The sequence below is a fragment of the Crocodylus porosus genome, unplaced genomic scaffold (genome assembly GCF_001723895.1).
Source record: "Crocodylus porosus isolate Cpor-Errol unplaced genomic scaffold, CroPor_comp1, whole genome shotgun sequence".
Taxonomy (NCBI): Eukaryota; Metazoa; Chordata; order Crocodylia; family Crocodylidae; genus Crocodylus; species Crocodylus porosus.
This window is the reverse complement of record NW_017728943.1, coordinates 46,417,798-46,444,689: the sequence shown is the minus strand read 5'-3', so window position 1 is coordinate 46,444,689 and position 26,892 is coordinate 46,417,798. Positions and strand designations below refer to the sequence as shown.

The window sequence follows — 26,892 nt, the reverse complement described above, 5'->3', positions numbered from 1 at the left end:
CTATTAGGCCTGTGCTTTCCCGAGGACACAGGGCCGAGGCAGTCCCTTCTCGGGGTGGTGGCGGCACGTTACCCCCAGACTAGCGAGTGTGCTCCAGGAGAGGGGTCGGCCAAGCATAAGGCGCCCCTAGGGAGGCATTCAGAGTCTGAAAGGTGGTCGGGCGCAGGGAGGTGGGCGGCTCAACGCAGGAGCGCCACCTACGGGCCCGCCACATGCCCTACCCCAGGAGGCAATCAGCACCTATAATTTTATTTAGCTCTTTTTCATTATGCGCTTGTGAAGGTAGGCATTTTAAAAATAGACTATAGTGAAGAATAAGTTTATTTTCTGCCCACCAGCATAAAGACACATAAAACATATATATAAAACATCTTCCTATCTTCTTGACCAGAGGTCCATAGGGTATTTATCACTGACTGTTGCATCATAACAGTAGCATTGCTTTTAGCCTGAGATCCAATCCATGCTTGCTGACAGTTGCTATCCACAAATGAAACTGGTGCTGATCATATTTTAAACCCAAATACAGACAAGTACAATCCATATTTAATACTAATGTCAGAAAGTTAAGCTAAGGAGATTTTAGCCATAATTCTGAGCTGCCTCTAAACTCTCTCATTGGCTCCAATCACAACTAGATCATGTTCAGCACAATAACAAGCTCTCTCACCCAAATCTGATTGTCATGGGTTTTACACTCATAAAAACTTGCTTTTGACCTTCTACTGGGCTCCTGTTCCAGAAATACATTTGCTTACCCATATACCACAACATTATCAAAAGCAGTGGAATTAGTGGTGCATGGTTTCATACAAAGCCTCCAAGCAACAATTCATTTTAGAATCATGCTCATTTGGAAGTGAAGTACCCTGACTACTTATGGATCTTTATAAACATATTGCATATCCCAATTACTACATCTTTGACTACATTAAATACTTTTGGCAAAAGTAATTATAAATCAAAAATATTTCATTTCTCTACAGTATTGATATAATTTCTAACCAATGCTTGTACTAAAGTAACTGGACACGGAGCCAAACTTTTTTTTTAAAATTGCTCACCATTTTTAACCTTTCTAAAACTTGATCTTACTCTAGGCTAAAACAGGGTAAAAACGCTTTAAGCAAACTTTTAGTAATAATGTATAGGAATTCCTGTAGTAAGAGGAGGATGGGCTGCAGGCCACCTCTTTACAAGTAAACTTTTTTCTGCCTTGTGGAACTGTAATGGTTTCCTGAACATAAGAAGCATGTGCCCTCTGTTCCAGCTTGTACTCCAAAAGCTGCAATGCTTTTCTGGGGGAAAAGGAAGGAAAACCACGCAAAAACTTGTTTCCTATCTATTGTCCCGCTCAAAGGGGAAAAACTTGAGCTTCATGTAACGAAGGAGAACAAAGCCACTGAACTATACTGATCTCATGGATCCCTTTCTGCATGTCCCTTCTGCTTGCGCATAGGGCAAAATCCTGGCCCTATTCCATTCACTGGGAGTTTTGCCATTGTTATCAATCATGGCACCAGGATCTCATTCTTCTTCTTCACCTCCACCACTTATTTTCTTACCACTTAATTCCCCCTCCCCATCTCCCCACATAAGCTCTGTTCCTTTTTTCCTTCATAGGAAACCTCTTCTCCTTGATATCTCTGTCTTGTTTTCTATTCTTGTTCCTTCTCCCCTCATTTGGTTCTTATCCCTGTGCACATCCTCCAGCTCCTTGGCCTGCCCCTCACTGCCTGTTTTTGTCCTTCTGTGAATCTCCTTTACCCTTTCTTTCCCTTCCTTTCTCCTCCATGCTTCTTACATTTCCTCCATGTTAGTTTTTGGCATTTCTACCTTCTGATCCTCTTACTGACCTTTTTTCTGCTTCCCACTCCCACTGTTTTGTCCCAGTTATCTGCCTCTATCTTCTTACCTCCCATAGTCCCATTCTCTTTCTCCTGTTTTTGAGTACCAGCTTATATGCCTCCTCTCCATTTTTACTTCCTCCCCTTTCATTCACATCTGCCCTAACTAGTCTCATGGGGGTGCTACTCACAGATTCACACTGATCTTCTGTAAGTTAGCTGAAATTGAAACTACCATGCGCTTCTTGTCCCCAGGGAATGCCCATGCCACATGCACTTTGGCACGCAGCAAGTACCCGAGTGGTGTAGGGGAGTCTGGGGCCAGCACTGTGCTAGCCCCAGCAGCTGTACCTGGGGTCCTGGGGGTCTCCTGGAGCTGCAGCAATGGCAATCCTACCGGGCAGATATGCAGGGGTAAAAAATAAACATAAAAAAAATATATAAAATAATTAAAAAACAACAACACAGAAAAAAACCCAGAGCAGCACCATGCCCTTGCAGTGTAGAGAACTCCAGACTGTGCGGTATGTTGTGCCACATACTGCACAACCATGCTCAACTGGACACACACACTGTGTCAATGCCAGCATCTTCATATCTCAGAGAACCACAGAGAGCCTAGTTCTTCCCTCAAATATGAGTCAACTACACCAATGATCTCCTCCTCTACTGATAGGCTTTGTGACTGTCCAGACGAACCGATAGGCAATGTATTAAAAAGAAAAATAAGTGTATGTATAGAACCTAACAACTTCTTGCAAAGAAAGCAACAACAACAAAAAGAAGAAGAAAAAGATCCCTATCAGAAGGAAATCCTATTCCACGGTAATTCTTCATGACCAAGTCCTTTTAAAATAATATGTTACAGCATTTTCTAACTCCAAGGACAAAAGTAAGTTCTTACTGGGAATGTCTGAGCCCATTCTGTTACATGGAGATAAGTTCATATCTGAACTATTACTCTCTGTACATCAAATCAAGGTGATGTTCTTAACTATAAAAGAATGCAGCAATGATTTTGGGAAAAATCCTCCTTCAAGATGACAGGTTCAAAAATCCTCTGGCAGATGGTTCTAAATCAATTAATTCACCAAATGTAAGACTAGCTGTCTGCAAGCATGGGGAAGTGAAAGTAGAAATCAAAACAAATGAGCCATGTAATGAAGATAGTAAATTATGGGAATATGATTTTTTCTGTAGCTTTCACTACTGGATAAAACAAACTATTCTGTCATCCTATTCTAAGCTATGAACACCCCAATCTACAATACGCAGACTAATAAAAGTCACCAAAGGCTTTTCTACTTTTTGAGATATCAGTCAAAGATAAAATGTTGATTTAACTATGCTTGTTTTGTCTTCAGGTTGAGCATATCTGATTTTGGATTTTGTCTCTATTCTTTAGCTCCTTTAGCTAATTATTACCTGGATTAATAAAAATCTCCTGAGTAAATCATAGCTAAATTAGAGATTTGATATGCAAACATTTGGAGAAATACATAGACAATTCATACACAAAAATAAGTTTTGAATTCTATAGCATCACAAACGTGAGGAAGTCTTTGCACAAGATGAAAACATTACTGAATGTAGTATGTTTTCCTACATTTAGCAAGGGGAGAAAAATGCAATAATTATATGCTGTAAGAATGGTTTTCACCACCACTGACAGCTATTTTCGGCTATTTTGTGTATTCTTTTTGCAAATAGGGCATATGTATAAAAGATGACCCCTATTAAGCCATTGAACAAAGGAATGCTAAAGGCCATCACTGCTAGAGTACCTGTGACCCAGTTTGCTTACTTATTAAACAGTGTAATATTGACCTGTTGTTTTTTGTTCTATATTTTAGAAAGCCTATAAAATACATAGGCACCATCAGGTAAAACCAGTCCTGGAATCATAGAAAATTAGGACTGGAAAGGACCTTGGGTCATCTAGTCCAACCCCTCTCTGAGTAACATGTTCCAGTGCTTTAGTAAATTAGTGAGAAAGGTTTTCCTTATATCTAACCTAAATTTTCCTTGCTGTAACTTGAGACCATCGCTCCTTGTTCTGTCATTTGCCACCACTGAGCACAGTCTAGCTCCATCCTCTTTTGAACCTCCCCTTCAAGTAATTGAGGCTGCTACTAAATCCCCCTCAGTCTTCTCTTCTTTAGACTAAATAAACCTAGTTCCCTCAGCCTCTCCTCAGAAGTCATGTGCTCTAGCCCCCAGCCATCTACATTGCCTCCACTGGCCTCTCTCCAATTTGTCCACACTCTTTCTATAGTAGGGCCAGTATTCCAGGTGTGACCTCAACAGTTCCAAATACAGGAGAATGATCATTTCCCTCGATATGCTGGCAACACTCCTAATGCAACCCAGTATCCTGTTAACCTTCTTCACAAGGTCACACTGTTGGCTCATAATATCCACCATAAACCCCAAGTCCTTTTCTGGAGAGCTGCTGCTTAACTAGTCAATCCACAGCCTGTACTGGTGCATGTGATTGTTCCCTCTTAAGTACAGGACTTTTTATTTCTTCTTATAGAACCTCATGATATTTCTTTTGGGCTAATCCTACAATTTCTCTAGGTCTTTCTAAATCCTAGCCCAAGCCTCCAGTGTATCTACTACTCCCCGCAGGTTGGTGTCATCCACAAACTTAGTAAGGGTGCACTCCATCCCATCTTCCAGATCACTGATGAAGGTATTAAAAAAACTGGTCCCCAGACTGACCCCTGGGGCACTCCCCTTGATACCGGCTGCCAGCTAGACATAGATTTTATAGATATTAGGGCTGGAACGGACCTCGGAAGATCGAGTCCAGGCCCACGCCCAAAGGGCAGGAAGTCAGCTGCAGTCATAGGATCCCAGCAAGATAAGCATCCAATTTAGTCTTGAAGGTGTTCAACGTAGGTGCTTGAACCACCTCCATGGTAGGCTGTTCCAGACCTTGGGGGCTTGGACAGTAAAGAAATTCTTCCTTATGTCCAGCCTGAAGATGGTCTTGCAGTAATTTATGACCATTGGACCTCGTCATCTCTTGGGGCGCTCTGGTGAACAAGCATTCCCCCAGATCCTGGTGGTCACCCCTGATAAACTTACAGGTGGCCATCAGATCACCCCTGAGCCTGCACTTTTCCAGGCTAAAGAGTCCCCTGGCTCTCAGCCTGTCACCATAAGGTCTGTTTTCCTGACCTCTGATCATGAGCATGGCTCTTCTCTGGACTCTCACATTTCTCCACTTTTTGAATTGTGGAGCCCAAAACTGGACGCAGTACTCCAGCCATTGATTCTACCCTCTGAGCCTGATGATCCACCCAGTTTTCCATTCATCTTACAATCCCTTTATCCACCCCATACTTCCTTAGTTTGCTTGTGAGAATGTTGTGGGATACCATATCAAAAGCCTTGCTAAAGTCAAGATATATCATGCCCACTGCTCTCCCCACATCCAAAGAGCCAGTTATCTAATCACAGAAGGCAAATCAGGTTGGTCAGGCATGACTTGCTTTGATGAATCCATGTTAACCGTTCCGAATAACCTTCCCCAAGTGCTTAACAACGGTTCCTTGAGGACCTGCTCCATGATTTTTCCAGGGACTAAAGTGAAGCTGACTGGTCTGTAGTTCCCTAGATCCTCCTTCTTCCTTTTCTTAAAGATGGGCACTATATTTGCCGTTTTCCAATTGTCTGGGACCTCTCCCGATTGCCACTAATTTTCAAAAGATAATGTTCAGTGGCCTGCAATGATATCAGCCAACTCCCTCAGCACCTTTGGGTGCATCCCATCCAGTTCCATGGGCTTGTACACATCCAGATTTTCTAAACAGTCCCTAACCTGTTCTTTTGCCACTGTTGGCTGCTTACCTCCTCCCCAAATTGTGCTGCCAGGTGCAGTAGTCTGGGAACTGACCTTGCCTATGAAGACTAAGGTGAAAAAGACATTGAATACTTCATCCTTTTCCTCATCATCTGTCATTAGGTTGCCTCCCCTATTTAGTAAGGGACCCATGCTTTACCTGATATTCTTATTTATAACATAAGGTTGGAGACTACTGCTCTACAAGTAAGCACCAGATCACTTTTTGAATTTAAGTGCAATTCAGGATCTCCCACATGCCACCCCACACACCCTGCCGCCCAGGTCAGTCTGTGGGGGAGGGAAGAGGTGGGGAAGGAGGACAGATCAAGGCCCCTGCAGTGAGATTGGAAGTGGTGCAGAGGCAAGTGGGGCCCCGGTGGCTCGTCCAGGAATGCAGGGGTGCTCCCGCTGCTGCATGCACCCCAGTGGAGGCCCAGGGGGCATGTGCCCCCCCATCTGCGTGCAGGACAGAGGCAGCTGCCACTGCAGACTGGGCTCTGCACCCCAAGCCCTGCTGCAGCTGCCCTGGGAGCAGCTGCAGCTCTGTATCTCAGTCTTGGCTCAGACTTCCTGAAGCACAGGACTGAGATCCCAGACTGAAATCAACTGGTGTCTAGTACCAGGCTCCTCTCGCCCTTCCTCCTCTTGCTCTCAGTGAACTGCTTGCAAATTGCTTCCCCTGTTTGCTGCCCCTGTTCATTCACAATTGTTCCATCTTAAGTGCAGGATTTTTCACTTCTTATAGAACTTCATGGGATTTCTTTTGGTACAATCCTCCAATTTCTCTAGGTCTCTCTGAATCCTAGTCATATGCACCAGCTTATCTACAACTTGGTATCATTTGCAAACTTGCTGAGTGTGCACTCCATCCCATATTCTCAGTCTTTGATGAAGATATTGAACAAAACCAACCCCTGGGGCACTCCACTTGACAGCTGCTGCCAACTAAACATTGAGCCATTGATTACTCTTCTCTAATTTTGATGATCCACCCAGTTTTCTATCCATCTTACTGTCCATTCATGTGACACATACTTCCTTAGTTTGGTTGTTAGAATGGGAGACCATATCAAAAGCATTGCTAAGTCAAGATATATCATGTTCACTGCTCTCCCCACATGCACAGTCAGTCATCTCGTCAGAGAAGGCAATCAGGTTGCTCAGGCATCACTTCCCCTTGGTGAATCCATACTGACTGTTCCTCCTTCTCCAAGTGTTTAGAAATGGATTCCTTCACAACTTGCTCCATGCTCAAGATCCTGCTCCAGTACAGAAATACAAATTATTATAGCTAGTCCATCATCAGTTTTTTGGAATAGGTATTGAGTGGTCATTAAGAGAAGATATCATTTACAAAAATAATTTTAAAAGATCACAGAATCACAGAAAATGAGGACTGGAAGGAACCTCAGGAGGTCATCTAGTTCAACTCACTGCTCAAGACAGGATCATCCTTATCTAACATATCCTATGCAAGCCTCTATCTAACCAGGGAGTCAAACTCAACCTGAACCAAAAACCGGAACAGACCTTATTTGTTTCCTGAACTTGAACAGAACCTGAACCATTATCTGAAAGTCTCAGTTGAGCCTGAACCAGAACAGAACCACAAAAAAATGAGGTTACCGGTTCAGAAAAAAGGGTTCAACCGAACAAAACACACCTGATGAGGTACACTCACTGGCTTCACCAGATCAGAATGAGCACATAAATAAAACCAATATCTGGAAGGGTTAAGGATTTATATATTTTGGGTTTGTACAGGCTTCTATACTCTGCCCTCTTCAAGGGCTAGGCCTGGGAAGCATTAGGCAGGGATTGGACTGGAGGCCTGCTTGCTACTTTCCCTTTGTGACAGGGATTTGGGTCAAAATAGAGTTAAAACAAGGAAGGGATGAACATACAACATGTATGTGAGGTGATGCAACAATACAAGACAGAAGACATAGGACAAATTTGTTGTCTATCAAATGGTCTTTACATGTACACTACAATGAGAACATATGTGTAAATGTAAAATGAAGTAGGAATTTGTTTAGAAAAACAGGGATTAATCTGTGAACCCAAAACTGGGGCAGGAAAACAGGAAATAAGAAGATTACAGAAAGATTGGAAAAACAGAGTGCTCATCTAGCCTCTTCTGCAACCATGTTATGGTGCTCAGCTAGCTTCTGTAGGTGGTAGGTGTTAATGCATCTGTGGTGGCTACACCTTCAAGGCCCCAGACAGACCAGGGTGCACAGTGCAGCAATCTACTAGCCCAGTCCAGGCCCTGAGAATCAGAGAGGTGAGTGAACAGGCTCTCCAAAGCCCAGGAAGGAGTCCTCAGTCCATGTAATGGACAGCATGGTGTATGTGGGGGGGAAGGTTCATTGGAGAAGGTGTTCCACTTCTGGGCTGGCTCTGGGGGTTCCTGCTTCCCAAGGGATTAAAAATGTTTGAACAGCCTTAATGTTAATGACAGGTAGACAATCATATATATTACTCTAAGTGCACTCCCTATTCCATATGGTAATTCTCCTGATTTTATATATTTTATATATATAAAATCAGGAGAATTACCATATGGAATAGGGAGCACTTAGGGTAATGGGCAGGGAGTACCACCAGTGAGTGCTGCTAAGTCACTGGGACTTAGGCTGACAGGTAGCAGCCTCCCACAGACTAGAGATGAATGTCAGGCATGGGGATGGGTGGTGAATGCGACTGAGCAAGAGATTAGTGGGGGAGATCCTGGTCCCATGAAGTTACTAGTAACTGATGTTAGAGAGACTGTGGTGGAGTGATTTGTGTGATAGGAGAGAGCAAGGTCATGTTGGACTGGGATGGACTCATGATGATGTGAAGTTACATGAGACCTCCTGTAGTTTATTACAGATCAGCATCACATTCCATTTTCAACATGGGCAGGGAACAAGTCAACCCTGTAAGCAGATATTTCAAGTTTGATTCCACCAAAAAATGAATCAATATGTGAAATTCAAGGCTGTTATGAAAGGCAATCATGCATCCAACTTGGAAAGGCACATACAGAGGCATCACCCAAAACAATACACTCAACTTTTGCTTTCAAAAAGGAAGAGAAGAAGAATCTGGTAGTGAATCAGAATTACAGAATTAAAAGAAAAAAACAAAAAAAAAAAAACCCAACCCTCTCATTGCAAAGTACTTTATATTCAGTTTTTCATAGGAAAAGTGTTCAAGTAAATATTGATGAATCAAAACTTGTAGATGCCTGTGTGGAAAGTGTAACATGCAATGGAAAGCCATTCACCTTAATGGAAGATTCAGGATTTAGGAAGATAATTGATCCCATAATTGAAGGTCTTGGAGGGAAGATAGCAATCAATGCCCAAAACCTGAGATGCAAAGTTGCAGAAGCAGCAGCCAATATGTGCGATGTAATCAGGGATGAAATAAAATAGGCTCATTTGTTTGAAGTTGGATTGTGCAACAAGAATTGATAGATCGATACTTGGAATAAACATCCAGTTCATTGCTGGTGGCCAAATTGTTCTGAGGACTCTTGCAATGAGGGAAATTAAAAGGAGGCATACCTCTGAATACCTGAAAACTTTGGTCATGGGCACTATCACTAGTTATGGTATTAAGTCCATGCAGCTGTATTCTGTAACAACAGATAATGGATCAAATTTGGTAAAAATGGTGCAGCTTATGATTGAAGATCAGGAAGAAGATTGCTCAAGTGAGTCCAGTTCATCTACTGAAGAAGAGCAGGATGGAATGAAGGATGAGGAAGATGGATGCACAGGAGAAGAAGACAGACTCATAAAAGAGCTTGAGGACTCTGGAAATTCTTTTTCTGAAACAAGGTCACCACTTCTTATTGTTAAAGGTGCTTGCTGTTCTGCACACACACTGCAACTAGCAGTTGATCTATTGAAAGAACAGTCAGCAGCTCAACTTATTGCAAAATCACTCCATGTAACCAAAAAACTAAGAAAGCAAACAATAATGGTAGTTCTAAAAAAAAGTTAAAATTGAAGTAACCCACCTTGGATTGCCCTGCAAATGGCACTCAACCTGTGACATGCTGGAAAAATTGTTGGAACTGCGGGAGTTGTGTCAAGACATGGCAATATCAAACCATGACCTTCACATCAGTGACAAGGACTGGATATCAAATTCAGGAACTGACAGCTGCTCTGAAACCTGCCAAAGTGGCAACTAAAACACTGCAATCTGAACAGCTTACCACAGGGGATTTCTATGGGACACAGCTGAAGTGTCAGCTGGAAATCTCAAAAGTAGCAACACAGTTTTCTAGCAAGTTAGTGGGCAGCATGAAAAAATGTGAAAAATCTTTTTAAAAATGAAGTGGTACTTGCAGCTATATACCTAGATCCTAGATATCAATTGCTGTTGTCTGACATGGACAGGACTAAAGCCAAGTTTCATCTCATGTCAACATGGCAGAGGATGGCAACTGTCGTTTATGGCAATGGCATGAATGTAGAATCATCAGTTGACTCTAATCTACTTACTAGACACACAGAAAAGGATGATGATGACTTGGAATCATTCCTTCGGTCAAGACAGAACTTGAAGCAGCAAGAGTCATGGTCTTTTGGCACCCAGTCAAACTGGACTCAACTGTGTACTCATAAGCCATGACTGAATAAAGATGTAAATATTTTGAATTACTGGGAGATTCAGAAAATATCTAGATGTAAGCTGTGCCAATTGGCTCAGGTTGCCTTGTCAAAGCCATCAACTCAAGTAAGCGCTAAACGGGCATTTTCGAGTTTAAAATTCATATGGTCACCAGAAAGATCCAATATGAAGACGGCAATCTTGGAGGATGTTCTGTTAGTGAGACTGAATAGAAATTACAGAAAGCTGTAATACTGAGTACAAAACAATGCAAGTCAAGCATGTTGGAAATACGACAGGTCTAAGATCCATCTGTTTAAGGCTGACAATTCTTTGTTTCCCTAGTTTTATTAAATCAGTTGAAAAATACATAATCTTGAGAAATTAACTAATCACAGTGACAGTTCCGTGATTATTTACTAAGTCCTTTCCTTTCCTTCCTCTATAAATTAATTTGGTTGCTTCTTCGCCTATTATATGTCTCTGATTATACAATTAAAATTAAACAGTACAAATAAAATAACCATCTATTTAAGTACTTATAATTTGTTTTTTGTTTCATGCATGCTTCATAGTACTTATTGCTGACACTTAGTTGCAACAGTTTTAGACCTATTGGCTTGCTCCACCCCACTGTGCAAATGATCGTCATTATAAATAATGTGCCCTATTTAATTTTTCTCTTATGAACCAGAACTGAACTGGTTGCTTATGTGTGCCAAACTGGTTACTGAACCTTTACTGGCCAGAACTGGAACAACTTCAGTTGCAGCTAAACCAAAACTGGAACCAAACCAAAAAATTTAATGTCTTGACACCCTGCACCTAACCTAAGAGTGGGCAAAATACAACCTGTGGCCCATACCTGGCCTGCCCGCTGCCACCAGGAGCTTGAGGAGGGATGGCTGAGCCCTAAGCCACTCTACTCTCCTGCAGTTAGTACCGGGTTGGGCCATGCAGACAGCATCCCACTTGCCCACCTGCCATGACAACCCACTGCCAGCACTAATCTGTGTCAGCTGTGGGAAGGGAGGGGCTAGGCCTGAGGCAGCCTCCTCCAACTTTCCAGGCATTGCAGGGTGTGGCAGCAGATCATCATGGCAGGCAGGCACAACAGCTCCTGGGACACTATCATACCTTGTCCTGCAAAAGCCAGGCAGCCAGCGACCACTGTGCCAGAACTACACAGCCACAGCTCCAACAGGAAGCTGAGCAGGAGGGGATGAATACAGGGCGGCAGGAGAGCAGGGTGCAGGAGTCTGTGTGCGCCACCGGCAGGGTGGAGCAGCATGGGGAGCTGCCCTCTCCTCAGGCTGCCAGGCCAAACAGGATCAATAGGCAGCTCTCCCACCCCCTCCCCCCGGCTCTCAACAGCTCACTAAAACTCCTGAAGTGGCCCTCCAGCCCAAATAATTGCCCACCCCTGCTGCTACAGGAACAAGCAGCAATTTATTAAAATATAGTAGAGAAATCCAAGAAAGACAACCACACCCTTGCTACAGAGAAAGGCAAAAAACACCCATCTGATCATGGGATTAAATTCTTTCCTGATCCCAAATAGGGCAATGAGTTTGACCCTGAGCAAGACCAATTAACTAGGAACTCCAGGTGTTTTAGTGTCAGCCAGAGCACAGACACACACCCCCTGCAGTTCTGTACAATGCAAAGAACACTGAAAGCTGATTGTTAAGTAACTTAACTAGCTAATCTTGATACAGACATAGGAGTTGGGAAAAATAAATCACTGGAGAATTTGCCCAGACTGGCTGAAACTTTATCCATATCAAACTATCCACAAGAGAAGTGTCAGGTTAAGAGTTCTTTCAAAGTAAATCACTGGAGGGATGGAAACTTCCATGTGCTGAAACTTCAGGTCTTCGTGTACATACCCCTGTTTCTGGTAGGCCCTACTCGCTAGCTCTTTGGAAAGACTGAGAAAGAGCAAATCATCATGTGCTCTCAAAGCGTAGCAAGTTAGTAAGGCTACATGGCAAATCCTCCAGTGATACTCAGACTTCTAGCTTATTCAGATGTAAGCTATAAACTTGCATTCAGCTATGGAAATGAAAAACCTGACCGCAACTCAAGACTGAACTAAGTAAACCAGCACAAAAAAGACTATACACAAGAGACAGAACACCAAGCTTAATGCAGCTTTATCTACCCTTTCTTCCATAATGCAAACAGATGCAAATAAGTGCTTCACTTGATCATCTAAAGGTTTGAAACCTTCTGTCCTGGGATGTGCTGTAAGAACAAATACCCAGCAGCAGCTCGGAGTGCCGCACACAAGCGGCGGAAGGCAGAGCCCACGCAGCTCATCAGCCACCTGCTTATCCAGCTGCGGCCAGCCGGTGACATCAGCGCTGAACACCGGCTAGCAAAGATAAAAATGGCAGCGCATGCTGCAGAGCCAGCAGGGAGTCAGGGGATGGAGCTGCGTGTAACCCCACAGGACCAGGAGCAGCTGGGATGAAGGCAAGGAGGAAGACAAGGATCATCTCGACAGTCTCAGACGGAACGACAGAGGGACGCCAGGAACACCTCTTGAAGACAGCGGTGGAACATCCTGGGAGGATGGAGCAAAACTGCAGGTGGGAGTGCAGAGACAGCAGGACCCTGGAAGAAGTCCGCCCTGGAAGAGGAGGGCCATGGGGAAACCCCAGAAAGGTTGCCATCTGGACGAATATTGCCGCTGGACCCGGAGGTGCCCTGGAGTAGGCAGGGAACCTGACTGCCTGAGGGATAAGGCAGGCAGTGTCCCCTTTGAGACCTAGGAAGGGTAGAAGGGAAGGTAGGGGGCAGGGAGCCCAGATGTTGTGTTGGAGCATTTTCCTTTTGTTTCTTTGATTTGTTTCCCGGGCTCCAGGGGAATCTGAGGGAAGTGGGCCCATGAGGGAGGCAAATAGTGCTGGAGCTCTGGGGTGGCCCCATCTTAAGGGCTCCAAGGAGTAAGGCGTCAACCATTTTGGACACCACTCCACAGGAGGCATGAGGCCAGGGTGTAGGGGTAGCGGAACCCCGTGAGTAATGACCGGGACGAACCGCAGGTCTACAAGCACGCCCGATGAACAGCCCCGGACACTGAGGTCCAACAAGTCATGGTATGTGAGCATGGGGTTGAAGACTTTGGTGGAAGACATCAGCTCGGGCAGAGGTGCAAGACCACGAGGCATATAACATCAATTACCCAAGCGAGAGCTGCACGTGAGCGACTGGTCGAGACCCGGCGTCTACACCTTCTTTGAAGCAGAAATCATCTGTGGCTCTTCTTATACTAGTGAAACACTTTTATTTACAAGCGAAATCATACAATGGGATTTTGAAAGAGTACTTAAGCAACTACAATATGCATTTCCCATAGACAGTTAATGAAAATTTTGCAGCTAGCTCCCCACCCAACGCTACTAAAATTTCATCTTTATTAAGGAAAGTAACAATGCAAAAAGCCTCTATGAGGATTAATTTCCAAATTACATATTCTCATGATGGACTGATTTAAATCAAGCTGAAGCCAAAAGCCTCATTTAAGTAACTAATTTTATCAGCTTTCCCATTCTATATTTTTTGTTGGTTTTTTTTAAAGAAAATTGTTATATCAATCAGTGAAAATACACCTAATTAACATGTTGATTTACAGCTAAATAGTTTTTAAGGTAGTTTTGGTATCTGTTTCCTAGGTACAAACTAAACATGTATCTATATTTAAATACATCTCTGTCTCCGTCTCTCTCTATACACACACGCATACAATTTTGTTCCTTCAGTTGAAAACCACCTTTCTTAGAGAACTGATATTTATCAGGCTCAAGTAGTTTAATATGCTTAAACATTATACCAAATGCAGCACAAGAAAATTAACTAATGATACCTACAGAGATTTTGATCACCTCAGACATGAAAGATGCTCTCTCTAGTTTCCATCTCACCAGTTATCTTAATATTATAACTCATTAATGTCTGCAAAGCTTCCCCTTTCTAAACCATACATATCTGTGCTGTATCTATAGTATGCTATCCCTACACAAGTCTGTCATCATGTCTAATTTTTTTCCATGACAAATGAAAAAAAAAAAAAAATTAAAAACCTTAAGAAACTATGCCACAAAGCAAACAAAGCATGTCCTGCAGGAAAAAAATAATTATATATAAATTATATAATTTTTTTTTCCTGCAGGACATGCTTTGTTTGCTTTGCAGCCTCTCTTAAGCCTCAGATATGCACTCTCCCTTAAGTGTCACATGTAAACAGACACATCTATAGTGTCTGTTTATTTATACATATATATTTTATTTATATATATAAATAAAATTCTCAGTGAGAAAACTCCAAAGAATACAAAATGTTAATCAGATGCATCATATTCCACATTTAAACCACAGGGAACAAAGCTTTAAGTCAATATATCATAAACCTTGTTTCATCTGAGCTTTGGGTTTTGATAAAACATTGAAAAAATAAAGGGCTAGCAAAGCTATGGTATGAAATGCTATAATATTTTACAATAATATTCATAGCAGATCTATGACTTGAAAGGTATATACGACTTCTGATTTCACCTACAAACCATTTACTAGGCTCAGGTTTAATACATATATGTAACGCACACAAAAATATGTCAATACATAGAAGTCTATATATCTGTAGACTTTGAATAAAGCAAGATATCCAGAGTGCATTACATCACACACACTGACAAATACATCACTTTTCTAAAGAAAACATTACACTTCATTATCATTAAGATGCTTTATTTTGTTCTTTACAAGATCATGCCTTAACACAAGCTATTTTAATCCATTGCAGTATTTTCCTGCTGCTTTGGATACACTGACATCTGGTGGCAAATTAGAAAAAAAAAAATCTCAAAACTACAGACTGCTATACATTTTACTATTTTGTTCAACTTATACTAGATGACTATCTTCAGATGTCTTATTAAGAATCAAAATTTCTAGCATCACAAACTCTTCTACTCGAAGTCCATACCTTCTGGGAAAATCTGCTCTTAGTTGAACCATAAAATTTTAACACTTGCCTTTGAAATAGCTCTCCGTTCACAATTTTTCTTTCAAATCTTTGGCCATAGTCATATTAAGGAAAAGTAACACAACACAGACATTGGCGTCTCTGTACCAGATGTTCAACAGCCTGTAGGCAATATGTGGAAATAATAAAAAGTCTGACAGAAAAAAAAACATGGCCATCACATCACATGGGCACTGGTTATCTTCCTTCTGGTAACATAAGCAGCAAAGGAGAGCACCAATTCATATGGAGTGAAGGACTCTCAACCATAAAATAGGTCCCCCTGTGTATTGCTCATTCCTGCTACATGTGCTTTACTTACTCATTACAGAAACACAGAACCTCTAGTGTCCAAAGCAAGAGATAATGGCATCTCTGCAGGTCATTGCATGCGTAGTTAAACAGTAAATAAAACCTCCAAACTGTTTAAAAATCTTTAAAGCATAATAATAAAATATAATCTTTGAAAGGTAATTGCTCTCATATGAAGTAATATATTACTTGGATATTTTGAAAAAAGGAGATAATTTTTAGTATAAAAGGTTTTAAATTAACAGGCACAATAATTTAATTCAAAGAACAGTTCACAGGCATTTTGATTTGACATTTTGTTTGAACCTCAGCTGTGCAATCAATCTGGTCCACATGAACTAATAGTTGAGCCTCAATGACTATAACTGGATTTCAGCAAACCTAAATGTTTGGGAAGGACTCCTGTATCTCTCTCAAAATCTGCTCTAATTTCCAATTCACAATTTGGCTTTTTTCATACAAGTGGCATTATTAGGTGATTAACCCATGCTCCTTTGATGCTCTAATACACAGCTGTCCAAAAGAAGACAGTCAAAACATGGCCACCACAAGGTGTTAAATTGCAGCCCCTCGGCTCCTGCTCCCTGCCACTCCCCTCAAAAGCTCCCAGATGCTGCTGACAACAGCTTGCATTACAAGAGTGTCTACCCTAATTCTTTGTCATCCAGCTTTTAATGACAGAAGTTACCAAATTTGTTTGGAATGATGGCACAGCCAGCTCTGGATTCCACCTCCCTCATCCAGCTTCTGGTGCCTGTTCCTTACCCCAACAGACAGGGCAGGGCAGGGCAGGGCTGAATGGCTGGAGGAGCGGAAGTTAAGCCTGGGGCCAGACAGGTACTCAATGCAGGGGAGGGAAGTTGAAGCTGGATGGCCCTGCTCAAATACACTGAGCACTTTATAGTATTTTGAGAATATATCTTTCAAGTCAGTGGTTCTCAAACTTTTCTTTTACTAGGACCCATTTGTAAACATCAATGGCCACTCCCAATCCAGTGCCTCTCATTCCCAACCTGCAGCACCCTGCTCCCAGGCCCCAGCTCCCCAGTTTGTGGGGCAGGGAGTGTGTGTGGGGCATGGAGAAGCCCCAAGCAGCCCCTTTCAGGCTGGAACTCTGCCAGCCTGCAAAGGAAAACCACAATTTCCCAAGTTTTTCTCTCTTAAAGGAGAATCAATTTTTAAAAGTTTTTTGATCCATTTTTAAAGTTTGCTTGTAACCCTTTTATATATTCTTGTGACCCACTTTTGGATTGTGACACGCTATCCAGTTAGACCAAAAAACCTGGTATAGTGAATGACTTGCGACCCACTTTTTTTAGAATGACAATGCACTAATTTCCTACACTGAGGCAGCCTCAGAATAAAATGCTTGAAGTTTCTAGCATCCTGACCATCTCTAAAACATGACCACTGCACAGTTCCACTTTGTAATTGTGCACATAAACCTTGGGACAATTTGAACCGTATACATTCTAATGTCATTTTTTTAAATCTAGCTCCTGTGTAAAACTCTAGCCCCAGCTATACACCTTGATCCAATTTGGACCTCCTAGGCATTTATATATGTGTTCATCACTGTTGTCACAGTGCCTCATTAATGATTTCTTCCACAAATTTACTTCAATTGAAAAAAAATGATTTAGCTGTGAAAAATAAGAGTGTGTTTGTAAATAGTTACAAACTACTGATATACACTGAGTTGTGTCTTATTTTCAAAAGGAAGAATCCTGAGATGCCTGTCTGCACTGAGAACAGGCCTTTTGCATAATGTGCCCTAATGGTACATACCATTTAAGACCTCATTTTCTTTAAGATCAATTAAGTTTAATGGCAATTTTAAAACAGTGTTCCCATAATCCTTTGATTCAAGTCTGCTTCATTAGGAATCTTCCACACACAGGTGGAGCCAAATTAACACAAATAACCATTATGACTCCTCCCAGCTAAAATAGCTACTTCAAAAGCAGACTAATTATGTAATGGCATGCTCTGTAGGGTAAATGCTCATTTTCCAACCAGAACTTAATGGCTCTTTTGCAGCTATTATGCTTGGTTGGGTAAAGAGTATGCACAACAATACACATATTTAAATCAGGTAGGTAACAGTCCTTAGGAGGATTCACCATATCTAAATCTTAAACACCTTTATTTCAATAAAGGTGTTAAAGATCATTAAAGATGAATCACAATGAAATTAATTTTAAAAACAAATTTGGTAACCAGCCAATAAGTGTTGAACAATGCAAAATTAAGGCAGACATTCACACTACTGCCGACCTTTGCCCTTTGTATTTTTAAAAGCAAATGATACTGTTTTCAAGCATATCAGCATGAGACAAAGTTTACAGTTATTTCAACGTCTTCTATCACTATGTTTTCCTTAGCTAACTGTAAGCAAATACTATCTAAGCAATAACGCGTAATAAGCTAATGATGTTGCGTAACCACCTTTGAATTTGCATTTTCCTAAGAAATGTGCCAGAGAGCTATTATTCTTTCTAAGTTTCATGCTAATCAAATGTACACAAGTTGCAATAGGGACAAAAAAACCTTAGCTTCTTATAGTTTTAAAAATCTGTTAATCAAGTAACAACCAGCAATAAGCTTTTAACTTACTGAAATCTAATCACTAGCTATAACACAAATTAGGCTCTACAGGTACATAATTTTTTAAGAAGTAGCTTCTTCTCTAGTCTGTCATTTTATAGCAAAAGATTATTTTAGGATAGCAATAATTAATGATAATTTATAATGGATATAACAAATGTAAATAAAAACAATAAAACCCTTCATGCATTAATTTATGTATGACAAAACGAATATGTCAGGGGGTCAGGGCAAGATGGATGCTGCATAGTTTCCAATTGGCCCTGAATATCTGAATGGGCCTGGCTGCCAGCAGCCTAATTCCTTCCAGCTGGCCCAGTTACTTGCATGGGCATGGTTGACTGCATGGCTGTGGCAGCCCTTTCAGCTATCAGGCAGATGCTCAGCAAAAATGCTTCTCTAGGTAGCTCCTCTGCACCTAGCATTCTCTAGTATGGATGACTGCTGGTTCCAGTCCTGATTTCTATTTCTTGCCTAGCATCTCCTAATTCCTGGTTCCTACCTGCTGGCTCCCAGTTCTTGGCTTATGGCTAGATCTTCATTTCTTGCTCCTGACCCCACGGCTCGTGACTCAAATTTGGACCTTTGTTACCAACTCCCTGGTTCATGGCTTCAAAGGTAAGGTACAGTCAAAAAGTCTGCGGCTGAATCAATTCACTCTTCACAAGTTAGTCTAAGCTATACAGATTGAACTGATAAACACGTGAATAGGCATTCACTTTTGATTCTGGAAACGCAGCCACATGCCTGCAGTGGCCCAAGTCTAGAAACTGGGGAGTACTAGAACATACCTCCCTGCTTGGCTGGAGCAGACAGCTTGGGCCAAAACTAGCCCGCCTACCCTGCAAGGAGGAAATGCAAAGCATCCTTGGATACTGGGGGGGGAACTGAGTTAACTTGAATCTGGAAGGGATCTTTTCAGAAGTTCAGTAAACCAATTTAACCTAAATCTGTTAAGTCTGATCCTATATGCATCTAGGTTTAACTTAAATGGTCTTTGGCCATTTTGAAAGTGATTTACGAACACTGAAATTCTGTTGTGTTACAGATTTGAACCAGTTTCCAATCTGTTATACTGGTTTGTGTGTAATTTCTGTCCCTAGCCAAAGTGTCTTGACCACCCACATCACAATAGTACTCTGTCATATGAAAAATAATCAGCCTCCCAATTAAATGAAAATTTGCTACTATATACACTGGTAATGATTGCCATAAAAGGCGACTAAAACGTCCAAGTGGTTTACAAGCTCAAAACTAATCTTTAACTTTTGAACACGGAAACTAACCCCTCATTTAACAAGAATGATCTTTATTTATTTTCTGTAGTGATGATGCTACAATCATTAGTTATGAAGTCCTAACCCACTTTAGAATATTCACCTTTCATCAAGTGCCAATTTAAAAAAATAAGAATTACTTCCCTCAACATGTCAATGACATGGTTTTTTTTTAAAAAATGGGGAGTTTATATACATGACTACTTTCAAGAGAGAATGAGACTTCTCTACAAATGTGCCACTGAAGAAAAATGAACTCCTGAATCTATACAAGCAAAAGAAACCAATGACATAGTTAATTAAATAAAAGAAGATTAAAGGACAAATATAAATAGTTAAGTCTGCTAAATGTCAAATGCAAACCAAATAATAGTTTGTTAAATGTCAGATGCAACGGTTTTTCACAATTCTGAATACCAATAAAAAGAAGCAAAAAAAAAAAAATGTGTTGTTTCAGTGTAAGACCTCTTGCAGACTGATGACTGTTTAGGAACAAATGACTGAAAGAGGCCTCCTGAGCCCTCAAATCCAGTCACCTGTATCTTCCAGGACTCCTTAACCAAGAAAATCCCAAAATCACCACTCCAAACACTTGCCCACAAATATATGAAACAATTAATGAAACCCCAGGAACACTGTATTACATGCGATGGGCAAAAGCAGGGAAGATGAAGCCACTTCCAGTGTCAGGTCACAGAGAAGTAATTGGTTAATACTTGCTAATATGTGATCCACAGTTTATGCCAAATCTGAACTCAGGGAAAAATTCCTTCCTGATGCTGAAATTGGCAGTCGGTACGACCTTAAGCAGTAGACCATCTTGCTAGATTTCTAATACTGGCACGAACATCAGAACACCTCAGTCAATCGCCACAAATCCCACTAAACTTAGCTGTGGCCAACAAACACATGCCCAGGAGATGGCAAATAACCTGCAAAGGCATAAGCATTCACCGTGAGGGGGGAAGGAGAGGAGGCAGTTCCTTCCTGATTCTAACTAATGCCTAGCAAAAATCCAGGGGCATTGTTAAATTCCTTCCATACTGAAGAGTCACCTCCAACCTGGGAACTGCAAATAGCCAACTCCACATCCCACACAGGCCGATGAGCCAGAACCTCTTGTCCTATCACACTATCCCTTCCGTAAACTTATTCAGTTTGATCATAAAGATGCAGATTCCTTGAGCCTAATACACAGAAGGACTGTTCCAAAATTTCACTCATCTGATAGCTAGAAAACACCTTCAAAATTTCAAACTCCCAATTTAAAGTTAATCTACAACCATTTAGTAGCCATTTGACCATGCAGCACTCATTTTTTTTAGCCTAAGAATACCTTTACCTTCCCTGTTATACATATTTATTCCCATATACATATTTGTAGAGTAATCATATCCCCTCCAGTCTTTCTAAACCAAACAAACTTGTTTTATCTTCTTTCACAAAAAAGGTCTCCATTACCTTAACTGTCTTGATGACCATTTTTTGAATTCCTCCTATTTTAAGTTCATCTTTTTTTCTTTTTTTCTTTTTTTTTTTTTTTAATGCTGATGACCAGAAAGCACGGGTATTATGAATTGTATTCCTCCTCAAAAAACTTCATTAGAAATAGCACAAGTCAATCTACCAACACAAACAAGCAAGCCAGGAAATCTGTTGTTAAAGGTTTGGTTCTGATTCCATGCAACTCAATCGCAAGACTCCCACTGATTTCAAAAGGTACAGACAGAAGTGACATTTTTTGCTCAATTTGGCCTCTGTAAGTGCTCTACAGCCGAGACCAAACAGAAGTGCATGACTGCAGATCACTTTAAAGGCCCAACCCTGCAAAAATCTGAACCCTCATTGCCTGAAGGTTCAAATTGAGATGCTCCAAAACAGAATGTATTCTGTAACTTTTGTCTGAGTGCAGGGTGGGGCTCCCTAAAGCTCAAACCTGCTCTGGCACTGTCTTCAGAACGGGAGGCAGGAAAGGGAGTGGGAGGAGCTCAGTCTTGGGTTTTTTCAGCTTGTTCTGGAGGGTGAGACAGGTGGATTGGAGCTCCCTCACCCCCCAAGGTTACAGAGCTCCAATCCACCCCACCCTCCACCCTTAGCTGGGGAATCCCTAAAACAAGCTCTCTCCGCTAGCATTCCCCCCTCCCAATCTGAAAATAGTACCAGGGCAGGGGGGAGAGCAACTGCAGGCTAGCAGCTGCTATAAACAATAGCTGGATTCCCCAAACCCTGAGACCCAACAGCTAACTTCTGCTGGGTCCAGGGGATGGTTGTAACTCATGACCCTTCCTATGAAGCACCGTAAGTTATAATGATGAGCTGCTCTTCTCTCTGCACCTTCAGTAGTGCAGCACTGTATCCTAAACTACAACCACTTGTTGTAATCTTTAGCTGTGATTTCATTTTCTTTACATTGTCTTGCTAATATCATGGCATAAATTATATTAGCAAGACATTTCTGCTTTTAATGCCAATTTTAGTTAATGGGCTGAAATGGATATTTTATTACTGGCCAGAATGCAGAGCTGATGCTCATTAAAATAAAGTTACAGGTTATAGTATGGATTTCATGTTTTCTTAAGTTAAAAATGATGCTGAATTGTGCTAGAGGTCTGTAAGTAGAGGAAACAGTCTAGTTTTGGTAGAAACCATCTGAAATTTTGTTTATCCTCTCTGAAAGTAACTGTAGAATTTCTAATTAAGTGAAGTAGTACAATATAGATTTTTTAAATCATGTAATACCCTGATTGGAGCCAAGATGGTACAGTCCATGTGAAGATGGGGAAGTCACAAATGTAATCCACAGAAACAAGTCAGAGTTCTAGATCGCAAAGGATGCCCAGGGAGTTCCTGCTTGGAATGTTCCTTGTTCTAGTCTTATAAGTAAAGCAAATTAAGCTTTTTCCATTCTCTTTTTGGTGAAGGGCTCCCTGACAAATTTCAATAAGAACTTTACCAGTCTCAACTGAAGAAGTGCAGGATGTTTCACAAAAACAAATATCACTTTCCAACTGACTATCATGTATTTGAGCTAGATGGTGTTAATAAACAAACACACTTAAATAGTCCAACTAAAAATACTAAATATTCATTCTCCTTCAGGGGCTCAGATTACTCTCTCCTTACCTGTAATGTAATCTTACTAGTACTCCAGCCATTTGGCTACATCCATGTTCCTTTTTTCTTTTCCTGTGCAAAGAATGTCCTGCTATCAGTAACTCTAAATGGAGCTCCTCCACTAATATCAACAGTTAGGCTAGATTCTGACAGCCACTGACACTTCAACACCATACTGTCCAACTCAGCTTGTGGAAGATCTATTGACAGATCGTTTAAAAAATTAACAACTACAAGGGGCTTGCCTTACGGCTGCACTGAAGCTAGCAATGTAAATAGCAGGACATTTTTGTCCAGAATCCCTATGACAGGCAACAAAAGGCCAAAGAGTCCAGGAATAAGAAAGTAGACAGACATGAAGTTTTAACACTAGCAAGAACAAAATAAAACAAAAAACTTAAATTTCTATGTTGTTTTTTCCTATATAAACCAAAGGAACCAAAAAATTCTATTTTGCTTTGCAGGTCCCCATTCAAATGCTTCATCCATACAATAAAAGAAAGAAAAAAATCAAATAAGTTTGCAGCACTGTGTCTGTCCCAGAGTCAAATGTATATCATTGTATAGAAGCTACAAAAGTACATAAAATATGCTGGACAGTGACAGAATTGTGGGTAATGCTGTGACTTGCCACATCCTACCAAGCATCATCAGAATAAAAAAAAAAAAAAAAAAAATGTACTTCACCTAGAAAAAGCGGAGTAGTTGCTTCGTAAGTAACTTCATTAGGATCAGCTCCTGCTTCCAAGAGGATACTGATGCTTTCCAAACACCCACGATTTGCAGAAAGATGTAATGCACAAGTACCCTCAAATGTCTTTGATTTCACGTAGTCATCAGATGGAGCTATGGATCAGAAAACGAAAAAGTAATAATTAAATATGCCCTTCTAAAAAGAACCATAACTTACCATATTGCATGCTTCTTTAAGACATGTTGCATAGATTGCATTTTTGGTGTGCACGTACCCCATAAAAGTGAGATCAGATTTTTTTTTAGCTAGTGGCATCTTCTGGGGCTGCACATGTGCCCTACTGGTTCCTCCCACACACCCAAAAGGCATAAAAGGATAGAGTGGTCTCAACTGTCCCTCAACTTCTTCACCAGTCCTGAATCCAGAAAGTTTAGGATTCTATATTAGCTGGCAAGGAGGACAAGTCAAACAATCCATGTGGACAACACATTTAAGAAACAGCTGCTATAAAATAATAGCTTTTGTGTGATCAGCCACAGGTACCATGCTTTAGGAGACCAAATAGCAATGTTTTCATAGTTGAACTTGCATGACCTCACTGCTAAAATGAACATCATATAATAAAGGTACAGCCAAGGAAGACCTTAAGCTGGGTGAAAGCGTGGGCTTTCACGTACCATAGTTTGTCACACACAACACACCATTTTCCCAAAAAGCAGCTTCTGAAAATGGGACTGCATGTTATATGCAAGAAATCCAGTAAGAGCAGGTTCTCAGCTTATGAATAGAACCAGAAGTAAAATCTGCAGCAATTCATATGGAGCGAAAAAACATGCAGGCTCAGCTCCCTTGCTACTACTACTCACTCACTCCAAGAAAGTATTTTTTTCTTTATTCTGCTTTTTCAAAAATAAAAGTTGTGTATTATATTCCAGAGCATACTGTATGCAACAGAATATGTTATTTGCACTGCAAATATCAGAAAGAGGGATTCTTGTTAAGGCAGCAACAGAAGCTAACTCAGCCTTTGTGGAATGGCTGGCACTAATTTCCATGAGTAATAGTTGAGTGAATCTAATTTAGTTGTATCATAGTATGATTTAATACAATTACATGCTCATTTAGACAATCTATGTGAATACTGCCTAAGCACCAACTCTATTTGCAAACCTTCACCACAGCCTGGGAAAATCTTAAAAGGTTTTATTCTGTGAAGGTTGTATGAGAAGTGTCCAAGCCACATCAGAATTATATAGGTTGGCTTCCTCCTCTTTTGAATTGGAGGTAGGAAAAGAAAAGTACTAGATCAATCAGCTAAGTTAAGTTATATGAAAGTTAGAGACAGCTTCTGGTTAAAACTTAGGATGGGGCTTAAAAGTCCCATTTGTCTTTATTAACCTGCATAAAGTGGGATAACATGGCAGGGGTTTGGACTTGATGATCTGCTCAGGTCCCTTCCCACCCTACCAACTATGAAACTATGAAACGTGAGAGCCTGAGCTGATGTTATAATAAAATAGATACAAGGCATTAATAGTCCAAGGCCAAAAGGGGATCCTCTATTAACCCAGCACAAATTATATAGATGGATCACAAAGAAGAGGGATCCTGAACTGCAGGAAACCCATGGAGACTTCTCGGGAATCTAGGAACTACAGAGTGGAAGACATAGCGGTCTTAAGAACACGCTGATGAACAAACACTGCTGCTACAAGTGTATATGCTAAATGTAAAAGTGGAATAAAAAAATTGTGTTGCCACAGGATTGGAGGGAAGGTTATTCGGTGGACTGAAAGATGATTAAAAGATAAAAAGCAAATGGTAGAGCCAAATGGTGACTTTTTAGGATGGAGGGACATCAAAAGTGAAGCCCTGTAGGGATCTGTGCTGGACCCTATTTTGTTCAAGTTTCATAAAATGACCTGGAAATTGAAGTACATACTGAAATCTCCCAGTTGGCAGATGATACCAAGTTATTCCAGGTAACCCAGTTCCAAGCTGATGGAGAGGAGCTGAAGAAAGATCTGACCAAGCTAAGTTAGCAGGCAAAAAAAATAGCAGATGAACTTCAATATAAACAAGTGCAAGGTAATGCACCTGGGGAAAAGTTAACTTCAACTACTGTACACATACACACCTGGGTTCTGAACTAGCTGTGTCTTCATGATTCAGGAAAGAGACCACAAAGACACTGTAGATAGTATTTTAAAAACATCAGCTCACTATGCAGTGGAAACCAAAAAAAGCCAATAAAACGTTAGGCATTATTAAGGAAGGAATTTAAAACAAAATGGAGATCATCATCATGGCATTATACAAATCCATGGTGCACCCACATTTTGAATGCTACGTATAATTCTGCTCACCACATCTCACAAAGAATGTCACCGAATTAGAAAAGATGCAGAGAAAGGCAACCAAAATGATCAGGGGCTTGGTCCAGTTGCCATACCAGGAGAGACTAAGAAGGCTAGGACTCTTCAGTTTGGAAAAGAGAAGCCAGAGAGCGGAACACAACAGAGGTCTACAAAATCATAACGGGTGTGGACAAAGTGAACAGGGAAGTGTTGTTTACCAAGTCCCAAAATATTAAAACTAGGGAGGCACCCACTGAAAATAGCAGGTCTCAGGTTTAAAACACGAGAAAGTTCTTTTTTACAGCAACACAATTAACTTGTCTGCCAGCAGGAAGTGGTAGAGGCGGGCAGTACAGTCAGGTTCAAAGAAGGACTGGATACGTTCATGGGTGACAAATCTATTAATGGCTATTGAACAGATTAGTCGGAGATCTTCCTCTAGCACCTCTAACTCGATAAATGGTGGATGCCAGGGAAAATAATGAATAGGGGACAGATCACTCTGGATATACCTGGTTCAGTGCTCTCCCTCTATAGCATCCACTCCTGTCATGGTGGGATACTGGGCTAGAGGGACCATTGGTCTGACCTAGTAAGACCCTTGTTATGTTCTCTGTAAGCTTTAAAGAGAGTAGGGCTAGGGCTTACATTATTATAACCAAGCACTACTAGCATTAACTTGATCAGTAGGCAGACATACATTATCCCTAAACTTCATCAGATAAGGAAGGAGCCCAGCAGGGAAACTGTCAGATAGACAAACATATACTGAGCAAAATGTTTGGCATGTCTTGCTTTCAGAGTCACACGAGCCTTTTCTTTCATTGGCAACCTTAGATCTGGCCATTCCTCAGAATTGAGTACTTCACTTAGCCTAAACATCCTTTTGAATAGTAAGAAAAAAAAATAGTAATTGTGTCAGCACTGCAAACCCCACCAAGAATCTCTGAATGTTCTCAGCATAGCTAACAATAAAGAATACTCCCCCCCACCCAGCAAAATAAGGAAATATATACCCAAAGCACACGAGCTATTATTCCTGAGTAGGCCAGTGCAATTTTTACAGTCGTTTTTATAACTGCAACCACATTCAAATTTACAAAAGAAATCACAAAATAAATAAGATCGTGCATCTCTTACACTATAATATTACACTACTTTATAGGGGAAATTTAAAACAAAATTGCC

At 41.0% G+C, this 26,892-nt stretch overlaps 1 protein-coding gene across 1 annotated transcript in view; it reads right to left on the bottom strand.

Annotated features, from left to right (window-relative positions):
* The window catches only part of ASB3 (ankyrin repeat and SOCS box containing 3), a 112,669-nt gene that overhangs the window by 38,336 nt on the left and 47,441 nt on the right, over positions 1 to 26,892 (bottom strand). Inside the window, exon 4 of the mRNA XM_019549305.1 lies at positions 23,341 to 23,499. Within this exon, the coding sequence (XP_019404850.1) occupies positions 23,341 to 23,499 (159 nt within the window). The remainder of the gene's footprint in view (positions 1 to 23,340; positions 23,500 to 26,892) is intronic.